This window comes from Passer domesticus, chromosome 5 (assembly GCF_036417665.1).
Source record: "Passer domesticus isolate bPasDom1 chromosome 5, bPasDom1.hap1, whole genome shotgun sequence".
Classification (NCBI taxonomy): domain Eukaryota; kingdom Metazoa; phylum Chordata; class Aves; order Passeriformes; family Passeridae; genus Passer; species Passer domesticus.
Window position 1 is genome coordinate 55,143,392 of NC_087478.1, and position 12,168 is coordinate 55,155,559.

The 12,168-nt window shown below is 37.9% G+C and overlaps 1 protein-coding gene across 5 annotated transcripts in view; it reads left to right on the plus strand.

The window, feature by feature from the left end:
- SCUBE1 (signal peptide, CUB domain and EGF like domain containing 1) overlaps positions 1–12,168 on the plus strand; it is a 230,160-nt gene that overhangs the window by 129,910 nt on the left and 88,082 nt on the right. For all 5 annotated transcript variants that reach the window (XM_064420579.1, XM_064420577.1, XM_064420578.1 and 2 more), the window contains one exon: positions 4,452–4,577. In XM_064420579.1, coding sequence (XP_064276649.1) covers positions 4,452–4,577 — 126 coding nt within the window. The remainder of the gene's footprint in view (positions 1–4,451; positions 4,578–12,168) is intronic.

Genomic DNA, 12,168 nt, shown 5'->3' on the forward strand with positions numbered 1-12,168 from the left:
CGCGTTTCAGCATGTATAAAAACAGCAGCAATATAAATACAGAGTAAGTGAAATCATGGCAACATAGAGGATAATCTAAGCAAAGATGATGAGCCACATGGTAAAATAATTGCCAAAAGTCTTAATTAAGATGAGAACAGACAGTGTTGATGAGAAATAAAGGCTGATGCATGCTTTAGTTGTCACAGTCAGCCTGATTCAAGCACTTTCAGGGCCATTGAGCTGAAAACATTTTTAGAGCATAATACAATGGAGAGGCCATTATATCAGACTGAACGTTTTGCAGAACTGCACTATTAAAAGATTTGTGATAACTAAGTGGCAGACTGGATTAACGTAGTAGACTCACATCCAAATCTCTTCTAGGCCACGAACAAAAATGAGTGTGGATTGTGAATATACATAAAAGTTTCTGTCACTCTCCCATGAGCAATCTTTTGTAACTTAGAGTCAGGAAAAAATCCAGGAAGGCAATAGAATAGAGTTTCTCAAGTCATATCCAAAATGCTGAAAGAGGATTTAGTTTAATTAGATCACTGTTTTCTTTTCTTAAGTGACATTTCCCTTCCTGTTTATATTTCCCATTGGATTTTGTTTTGCTGTCTGTAAGGTGAATTTGCTGAGAATGTGTCTGTGTTTCAAAAGTTTATTTGACTGTCTGCCAGCACTGCTTAAGAGACATGCACCCATTCTTGTGCTGGCTTTAGAGATTACCTTGAGTAACAGCATTTGGGATTAAGACACTGCTTTTATGAACAGTTAATGTGTAAAACCTAGAACATTTCAACTGGACATTTTAGTGTCATGCTCATTAAGGATTTTGTATGTATGTACTCTGTGTGAGTACAGACTTCTCTCTTATCATCTCTCTTATCAACACTTAATCTTTCCCTTCATTTGGGAACCATGGCTTTTCACTTGACCCATAGTCCCATCAGTTCTAGAAGCTGGGACACACTAAGCACTGCAAAAATCAAGACAGGCTGGGAGCAGCTCCTTGTGTTCCAAACCAGAGCAAGGCATATGTGCACACCATGGAGAGAAAGGGTGGTCATAAGTTCTGTAAATAGTTTTGTAAATACCTTCTTGTTGGGGCTTGGATGGAAGATTCATTGTCTGATACTTTGCCCAAGCTGTGCAGCAGATCGAGGTAAAAGTGCTGTGGGCATAATACTGTACTTACTTGGGAGAGGCCTCCAATAGTTCCATGGGTGTTCTCCCTCTCTGTCCTATTTCTGGCCTGCATTAGTCAGCTCGAGGAAGGGACAACATGAGAAGCACAGGGCACCTCTTGGTGCCAGGACCCATCTGCTGAGTTGGGCCTGATGGTGATAAAAACTTCAAATAGATAAATGAACAGCAGAATCCCCTGCAATTTTTTTTTTTATTTGAATGGGTAGTTTTCCACCTCTTTCTGCAAATAAAGAAAGTTTGCCCTCGATTATGAGGCTGGAGCACACTGCTCACCTCCTCCTTGAGTCACCCGTTGTCCTGAGGCTGAGCAGCAAGGCAGGCACCGAGAGGCTTAAATCCCTCTTTAACATTAGGGAAAATTTTCCCATGGTGTTATTCACACTCTGTACCCCTTATGGAAAAGGCATGTGTGCATTATGTCGCTGCTAAACATTAACTAAAATATTGCAAAGCTTACTTTCTCAGGGGGCACAAGCAAGGAGAAATGATATCTTAAACATCTTACTGCTCCTGTGGCAGCAGTGTGAACTCAGCAGTGCACGTTCTTATAGGAAAATACTGGAAGTGTTTTATGTTTTTTTAGTCTATTTTAAAGTCTGGACTACATCCTACTCAAGAGAATACTGAACAAAGTCATTTTAGGAGTAGTTTTCTCTCCTATTCATATGCATTTGTATAGAAACTAAGATTAGTTCTAGAAAGATACTTAACATATTATTGTATTTTGAGCGTGACTTATGTGCCATATCATTAAAGATTCGGTATTCCCTCAAGAGTCAATTAGCAAAAAAGTAAACTTTATCAATGTTGATTCATAAATTATTTGTGTATGTAGATTGATAGAGACAGCATCTGGACAAATACTGTATCTGCAGAAAATTTTGAATTTTGAATTATTAAAATTATTTGTAAATTGACACCTTTTTTGGCATTTTTAGCAAGGTAAAATATTAACTTGCTGCATTCTTATTTCACTAATATTTTCAGGCTAAAAAGGTTTTGCTTAGGAAACTATTTGTAATTTAATTTTTAGGTATTTTGAAAAATACTGAAATGAGAATTTTTGTTGTGCATGAGCTCCGGCTTATGACTGAAAAATAATGGTCTTTCATTTCACCATTATATTTTATAAAAGAATGATTTTCAGGCTCAGCAGATTTCTATGGTGTTCTCCATCTGAACATGCAACTGAAATAGTTTTTAGACAACTCTGATTAATAGAACAGACGGAATAATTAATATAGTAACTAAAATATTGTGGTCTTACACACAACTACCAGGATCACTTTTGTTTCTAATGATTTTGATCTTCAATTTCTCCCAATACTTTCAGCAGTGCACAATTTCTGTCTTCCCATAAAGGCAGAGATTCAGTATCTGCAAGTAAACACTGAAAGATCACTTGCTTGATTACACTTGTAGGCCATTAAATATCTGCTTTCATCTCTATAATTCCTCTCTTCTCAGAGCCTGGGCAGTGGAACTCAATCAGCCATGTGTTATCTTTCCCAGATCCCTTTCGGAGCATAGCACAGTGCACAGGAATGCAGTTTGTCAAACACATTGTGTCTGAAATCCTTTGTTGGGAGAAGTGGAGAGAAAGAGATTATAAAATGCCTCCAACCCTTCAATAAGGCCATTCCCAGGTTTCTTGTATCTGTTCAGTCCAACAAAGCGTTCATACCTCTCTTTGATGTGTAGGATGGTATATTATAGCATGTAGTGCATATTGTATCTCAGGGTAGCATCTGTTGTCCAGGCTGCAGTTTACAAATAACTTACTTTGTTATAGTAACTTACTATTTTTGGCAAGTTTTTGGGCTCAAGGACAATACAGAGGGCAATTTAGAAGAAATAAATGCATCTGTTGTGCATAATATTGGTTTTCATAGGCGGTGAGATTTAAGACCCTGGTGTGTTTTGTAGGAGAGGTGAACAAAAATACCCAATCAGACTGGTGATGTGTGTTTTTCATTACTCTGCTAATACCAACCTCTCGGAGGTAAAGCTGAACAGTGTGAATAACTTCTTGAAGCTGTTAACTTCTCTCTCCCTGAGGCAATCTCTGACTGACTTTCTGTAGCGTTTCCTCCTCAAAATTCTAGGCACAAAAAAACTTTTACTTGCAATACACTGGCACTTTAGATTTAAGTTGACCATTTTGCACTGTAGTAGTTTTGAGAAATTAGCCTAGAATAGATGAGAACAGACGCATTGCAAAGTGCCAAATAAGTTGCAGAGTCCACCCTGAAGTTGCTTACAGCAGTGTTTTGGGCAACACATGCAGTTTCCAGTGTAGCAAGCTGAGTTACAATGTGAATTCTCTGCCAGTGTATTCTGAGAGAATTTGTCTCTCCTTTACAGGTCAGATATCCAAGGGGAAGTCTGGGAAGGCTTTGTAATGCAAATCTAGCTAGCCTTCGTTCACACAAGGAATGTTAGATGCTGACCCATAAGAACTGAGTTCAAGATTTCTGTGAATATGTGGGATTTGAATTAACACGGTAATGAAAGATACTGAATACAACTTATACTCCTAGAGCCTAAATCACTGACATGGTTTAGAAAGATAAATTTGTCTCTGTGATGATTAAAAGAAAGCTGGTTGATACTATTCCTTGGCATAAACATTAGCAGGAATCCACCCATGGCACTTGGATGCTTGTTGAACAGCTGGTGTGTTTTGTTTAATAGAGTCAAAGACAAAAGTGGTAGTAGGTTTGTTGGAGATGTGCTGTGTTTATGGTGGATGACAGAGAATTGAGATGTAAAACAAATAGCAAAGAAATGTATCCAAGCAAAAATGCTTGGTTGTAATATTTGGCAGATAGAAAATATAAAGCACATTAACAGGCATATAAAAATGCACCAGACAGTAACAGCCCTTGAATTTATACAAGGAAAAAAATAACAGTGAGATCACTTATTCAGCTCTGTGGGACAGACAACTCCTGGACTATCCTTTAAATCCCTGATATTTTCATGAAAGATTAGAATATAGATACAGAATAGAGAAATTACAAGTTTCTATATGAAACAGAGTAGTGCTCATATTTGCCCCAGAGTGGGTTTGTCTTTTATTACATTGTTTTGTTGACTATATATCTCCTTTCAGCTCTGTTCTTTTATCTTGTGGAACATGGTCCAGATGAAAAATAAAAGTTACAGATAAAATTATTGGAGGACTGGATATGCACAATTATTTTGCAATTTTATTTTAATACTAATATTTTCTATTTTTCTTTCCTTTTCCACAGAGGGTATGAACTGTATGAACAAAGATCATGGGTGTGCACACATCTGCCGGGAGACACCCAAAGGTGGGGTTGCCTGTGAATGTAGACCTGGCTTTGAACTTGCCAAAAACCAGAAGGACTGCAAATGTAGGTAGATGAAGATTAAATTTCAAACACCCCAAAATGTCTTGTTTTCTTCATTGTTGTTATGTTCCAGAGGAAGATAAATTTGTTTAATTCAGTCCAAAGGTGATTTACAATTTTGGTAATGAAGGGTTTTTTGCTGTAGAAGATGCATTTGGGGATGGATAAGAGGGATTGAATGTTGACAGTGGCTCAGTTATCAAAACCATAACTTTTCTACTTTCCTATGAATGCAGAAAAGTAAAGGATCAGTTTAATCCAGGCTTTCCTTGTAAAGCAATACAAATAAAGCATAATGGATTCTGGCTTGCAATATTTTGAAGGTCCACAAAGGCAGATGCATCAATGAATTTAATGATAAATTCACTAAAACTATCAAATTAAAAGTGTCAGTTCCAATTTTTTTAAAACACAGAAATTATTGCTCTAGTCTTGATTCCACTGCTCACAGTCTAGAATTATTACTTGGAAAACATGCAGCTGCATCATATATAGTGCTCTTCAGAGAAAAGCCCAGAGTGGTATATTCTTGAAGCTGGGATGCTAAAGATGCAGATACTCATTAGCCCACAAAATTAGAAAATGTTCTGTACAGGTTCAAATAATTGACCTCAGCATTGTCATTTGAAAGCTTCAGAACTGAGTCTTTCTGATGGCTTCAGTGAGTCTTAGATCTGAGTCAAATAACTTGCATTCCTACTTGATAGCTCTGAGAGAGAGACAAAAAAAATGTGTAGTAAGTAAAACAACATAAAATGTTTGCTGCTTTGCACTGGGCTAGTATGTTTGAGACAGTCTTTCTTACACTTCAGGTTTTTTCTTGCTGAGATCTCCACTAGGTAAACACATATAGATGATAGTACTTCCCAAGTACAAAGTGAAAAGAATCACTTTCAAATGTCATAAACAAGTGCAACAGAGTATTTACAGCCTGGTTTCTGCTCTGTATTAAGAGGCTACATAGGGCCAAAGAAAAAAGCACAGAGGAAAATGCCTTTATGGTAATTTTCATTCTCAATGTTTATTAGAATATTGCGTGCTGTTAATTGGAGTGCAGTGTCAGCTACATTGATGAAGTGTGGGAGGATGTTTACTTATGTTGTTATTATTTGTTTCCTCAAATTCTTGTCTTCTTTGGGAGTTTCAGTGGTGGTGGCAGGAGGATTAGAGCCTTTTCTGGAACAGTATTTCTAAATACACCAGGGTTTAATAGAGTAAAAACTTCAATCTATTCTGTGCCCTTTGGTGTTCAAATTGTAATTGTAAGTATAATGAACTTTTGGTGACAGATTTCTAAGTAGGGACACTGGGTTATCCAAGGCTGCAGAACTTACTTTGAAGCACACCAACCTCTAAACCCACAGCACATTCTGCAAGTATGATACAGAGTTCTTACTTAAAATAATTACTTCTAGTCCTTCCAAATGCACAAAGTACAGAGGTGTAGCCAGATAGCCTGGGACAGTAATTGTGAGATTACAGCAGGCTATTTATAGAAGCCTAATTCTGAAACCAAATCTCAGCTTTTAAAAAACCTTTTTCAGAGCTAACCATTTCAGTGCAGCTGTGTTGAAGAGCTAGACACTTCCCACTTGCCAGCCTGAACTGGGTCTGTAGCCCTGTATTACAGGGACTGGTAGGGTCTGAGACACCCTTGTAGCACCCCATATGCCACCCCATATGGGATATGCCCCATATCCCAAACCAGGAATGCTGGCTTATCATGGTCCCCCAGGAGTCCAGGCCTTTCAGAGTTTTTCAGAACTTGCTGCTCTGTTTTTTTTAATGTGAACAAGTGACAGAGAGTCTAGTACCTCTCAGTACACCTAGTACATCTCTTGGTGAAGTTTTATCAGCCACTTTGCAATTCCATCAGACCACTGGGACAGGTTTTCAAATGTATTGGCCCAGGGCCTTTAGTAACAAGTCAAGTCTTCCTCAAAGGAAGATGTTAAAATCAGTTAGAAAACAGAAACCATTGGAGGAAGGCTCCATGCTTTTTATGTATCACAATTGTCATTACATGCTGTTACATAAGCACATCGCATCTTATCATTTACCTTCACATGCTGGTAAGGCAGTCACTCTTGCTTCATGCAGTGTCCATGATGGTCAGTGCTCATTAAACAGGCTTGTGTTCATTATCTTCCTCTCCATAATTTAGTGTCATGCCTTTCCTGCCGCACATCCCTTAAACCCTCTTGTGAATATAAAATTTTTCATTCCCTCATGGATTTTATTATGATATTCGTTACTGTAATATCAAAGTGTTTTGTAGACATTTGTAATGTATTTTCAAAATGCTCTTCTCAAGTTAAAAAGTACTGCTTTACCTATCTTACAAAAGAGAAATTAATATAAAGATATTAATATCAAAGTCATTTGGTTGTGATACGTGATTAACAAGAGCCCCACAGAAACCAGCTAAGCCAAACTCCTGATTGCTGCAGCTGTAGTTGCAACTGCCATAGAGAAAGACTATAATATCAGTAACCTGTAATAGAAGAGATTCATGTGACTTGCAAGCTCTAAGTAGGGCTTCCACAGTGAAGGCAGAAATAGGTTAGAGTTTTTAGGGCTCTTTTCACTGTCTGATCAAGACTGTTCTTTCTTGTCCATTTCTGGTTTGCTACTCACTCTGCAGCAGATGAGAAAAGATTCCCAGCTGTTTCCACAGCCCTGACTTTCCCCAGCTTCACTAGGCATTAAATGAGACAGGAGCAATTTCTGCATTTGTCATTGAGGAGAGTTATCATGACACAATGGGTCTATGTAGAAGTCTGGTATTTTGCAGCTTTTGAGTGCTCAAGATTGCAGCCTTAATGGTTTCTTAGTGTAAATTTTAAGTGTGCAATTTGTAATTGTTCAACATGTTAAGAAAACACTGACGTTCTGAGGCTGAAAGGGACCTCAAGAAGCCATCTAGAAATACACAAAGCAGAATCATACATATCCATACATGATCACTCAGATGAGCTGCATCCTTTAGCTCCACAGCATCAAAAAACTTCAGCTTCTGTGAGTTTACTGCTACCCCTGTACTTTAATGGCTTCTGGTGTACACAAACCCAGAAGAAGAATATGGTCTGTCAGTAATTTTCATAGATACTTGCTGGCAGCAGAAAGAAGATACTTCAGAACGGTCAATTTTACTCCAGATTATGTTGAAAAAAACATAGGAAGTTACCTCTTCTTTCTACATCTGTATCCATGGTACATACTAAGATCCTGATCCTGAGCACAATTGCATTAGAAGTTTTGATAAACTGAAGATTTTTTTTCCCCAAATATGAACAAACAAAGACATTTTATGTTCCTCTCTTTCTTAGCTGGAAGCTTAAAAATAAGAGGAAATCTAAAGCAGTTTCGCATACCTGGAAGTTGCAACCTGAAAGAGTTATAAACAAGTAAAAGCTGAATCTTTTGATGAAAAGTGCTGGGTAACCCTACCTACAGCTATTTCTGTCTGCCTCCTTGGATAATAATGATTTAAGTGAGCAGGAAGGCTAGTGCAAAGTTATTCTGAAAATCCTGCCTAGTGCTTTTACAATAAAATGCCAACCTCCCTATGCCAAGTGGCAGCTTTTCATCTTCTGCTGACAGTGTCCTCATGCAACTGTTTGCTAGCAGTACAAAGATCCCCAGAATGTAAAAAATGTAAAGCCATACTAGAATAAATCATGTAAGCAATGTTGCATGCACAGCTTTATCACATAAAGTCCATATATTCATGTAAATTATGTATTTAATGGCCAGTTTAGTTAAGAAACAGAGCAATTTTCAAGTTATCTGGGATGACAATATGCTCATTTGAGAAGACCATCCTACAAGAACGAAATATCTGTCTGTGGCATCTGAGCCATGGTATATATTTCAATCCACACGTGGACAGGATCAGAACACTTTTGGGCAATTTTTTATGTTACCAAGTAATAAATGCCAGGTTGGCCATATGTTTTCAAGTACTCCTTGCCATGGCCATGTAAGATGGATTCTATGAAACTTCAGAGAAGCACTGAAAACAGGATTTAGGCTGTAGAGTCAGGCTGAATACTGGTACTTTCTGTCTTCTGGGGAGTTTAGCATGGAATATCAATATTAATATTTAGTAGCATATGTACATTAAAATCCTTCTTGTTCTTTGAGATGTCATTTCTCTTTCAGACAGTTGTTTCTCATTTTTATTATCAAAATGTCATTTCTACACTAGTCCATATATTTCTCTGGCTGTGAGCACTGGCCCACATGCCAAGCTGTGTCTCAGGACTGTTTGGCTCAGCCCAGTCAAACTGAATAAGGCTGCTGGTTCCAGTCTGTGCAGGTGGACAGGTAGGGCCATTATGCTGCCTTCCAGGGCCTGAAAGGTGTCTGGCCAGCCCAGGACCCTGAGCATTGTAGTCAGTGAAAAGAATTAATCTGGTTTGAAGGCACTTTGAAGACCCAGTGTCAGCCCTAAAGCTCTTTATGCATGTGGAAGAGTGTTGGGAGAACAGACTGGTAGTTTGGCTGCCAGCGCTGGGCGTGTCCCACAGAGGGTGTGTGTCATTTATAGGGCTTTCCTCCCAGTAAAGGAAAGAGCCCAGAATTCTGACTGCACTTAGGACACATGTAAAAGCTGAAGCACTGTCCAAAAATGGTGTTACTCTGGTTTTAAATCTGCCATATGGCATGTATGGTATGTCTGAGTTCTAAAATATATGTGAATATTCTTCTTTGGTAAAAAACAAGCAAACAAACAAAAAACAAACCAAAAAAAACCCCAAACAAACAAAAAACCCCAAAAAACAAAAACAAACAAACAAAAAAATACCACAAACAAACAAAAAATAACCAAAAAAACTCATTATTTTCCATCCCTTTCATTCTAACATGATTTATGATATTTTAAGGTGATCTGTGTCTGTTGGAATTTACCATTTTGCGTCTGTTTGCCTCTTCAGTGTCACAGACTCTGAATGAACACACAGCTGTTTGCATAGGTGAAGAGTCCAAATTATTCAGAAATAGTTTTTAAAGTAACACTTTGTGAATTCTCATTAATATTGCTTTAATTTTTTCTGGGGAAAAAAATGGAGTAGATCTGGATGTCCATTTGCTTTTAAATAATTATGATTTTCTTCCTCTAAGCAAGAGAAACTTCCCACTGTGTCACTGCCACAGAATGAGGACTGGAAGAAAATTGAAGTGATATATTTTACAACTGGATTTTGTAGCAATTTCACCTGTAGAGCTGTCAAACTTCAAAATGTTGACTCAAGTTACTTAAAATAAATAAATAAATTGTAGTCTAGACAGAAATTCAAATCCTTCAAAAGCATGATTTACTAATGTTTCTAGGAGACAGGAAAAGGAACTGACCTACATGTGAATTCATGGACTGGGTAGAATGGGAACCAGTAACTTTAATAGGCAGGGAAGCTGTAAAAGTGTGTGATTCTGCAGGATTTGCTATAAATGCCATCAGTCTGGTGCAGTTTTTTCATAGACAAATATAGTAAGGAAAAGTTCCTCATATTACGTGGGTCAGAGCAAGCCTGTTCAGATATTTTCATCTCTCACAGCAGAGGCTTTCAGCAAGGAATGCCAAAAACAACCACTGCAGTCACATTTTTTAAATACACACTTTGTTGCTGATTGCACTTAAAATCCTCAATAAAAGTACTGTTGGCCTGAAATGTATTTAAACATCTGGCATAAACAACACTTTTAAGTTAATTTGTGATGGCACTGCAGTTCAACAAGGATAGAAAGTCCTAGAGGCATATGGGGTCAAGTAATAAGCATTCATTGGAAAGGTAGGAACTTTAGGAATAGAGAATTAACATTGACTTTTATTTGTTTTGCACCAAAAATATAAACCAAAATTTTACAGTGAATTAAAGGGAAATAAATGTTGGTTTCTTTGGATGCAAAGCAGACTGATTTGCTTCTGCTATTTTTTCACAAAAACAAATTATTTGGTAAGCTGTAAAAGTGGAGAAGGAGAAAGAATGCCCAAGGGTAATTGTTGCTTAGGGGGTTTTGTAATGTAATTCCTTGCAAGTTTAGGATTCCCATGATTTGGAGTATATTCCTTCTTCTGTCTGGTTGGACTGAACCCACCATCTCCATTTTCCAGTCTAGTGCACAAACTTTCGAGCTGCAAAAAGAGAACATGGATCAGGCAGGTGTCCCCATGTTTCTTACTGCCATTCTTTCCAGTTGGATAGAGCAGTGATATTCCTGGAAAGTGAGGTGGGAATCCAGGAAGTCTCTCTTTTCAGAGATTATTCTTGCCACCCTGCACCAAGGCTATTCCATCTCTATCTCTGAACAGCACAAGAGTTTTTATTCCAAGTGTGGAGTGGGAAGGACCAAGGATGCTTGCACCTGTAGTGGCCTCAGCTCTGTACTCTGTACTTGAGAGGTGGACAGTTCCTGTTGTGATCTTTACGAGAATTCAGGAACTGAAATTGTAAACTTGTGGTTCCCATTCTGGCAGGAGGTTTTAATGGGAATTCTGTTGGGTATGCTGTGGTGGGTCTCCCTCAGCTGCTTTTTTTAGAACTGTTCCATTTTAAGCTGAATACCTCAGTGACTACTGAGAGTGACATGGCTGCTCAGCACTAAGGCACTCACACCAGAGGTGGGATATTTTATTTCTCGTTACTGTGATGGAAAATTCCGGTCTACTCCATTTTCAAGAGCTAGAATTAAAGCAGGGTCACTGAGTTCAGTGGGAAAATATATGAACGTAGCCCTCTTGCATTAGATACAGCCTCAGATTTTATTTAGATACATGATTTTCAAATCCGGTTAATGATTATCTTGGTTTTGTTGTATATTGCAACTTGCTACCCTGCCTCTTTTATAAATTTTTATCTAGAAGGAAAATTCTGCTAAGACCAATGTGAGGAAGTTCCTTCTGATTACTGGGAGTCAGTATTTAAATAAATGTAGTATGCGTTTAAATTACCATAACATTTCAAAACATTTAAGTCCTCTGAAATGATGAGTGTATAACTAAATAACAGCATATTGGATTTCTCCCATATTTGCCAGTATATATTCACTAGTAGAGAACCTAGTCCAAATAAAGACAGTAGATTGAATTCAGGAGTCAGTGAAATCATGACTGTTATTCAACATCAAGGTATGCAACTGCAAAGGATGAAATGACACAGGGGCAAGTGAGAGGCTTTATGAAATGGTGCTAGCCAGCTTAATATTTTAAATCTGGTTTGTCTTAGATGGCAGAAATTAAATCTATCATGTGACAAAGGAAATCAATTGAATCTGATCTATTAATTCATGTAAGCTTCAAAACTCTACCTATTCTCATGAAAAATGTTTAAGGTATGTTTAGTACTTCTTCACCAGAGGACATCTGAATTGATAAAAGCTGTTCTTTCCTGGAAATGAAAGTGGCATCTCCAGTGCTTCCTTCCTGGCTGAGGCCAGCACACGGCGGAGCCATAACAACTGTGTATTTTTTTGTTGCAGAGAAGAAAAAAAAAACCCAAACATTTCCTGGTTTATTTTTAAACTTGTTGTTTTAGGGAGTCCAGCACTTGCTATAGTAGATTTCAAGACTTTTGTGGTTCTGTTCTTGCCG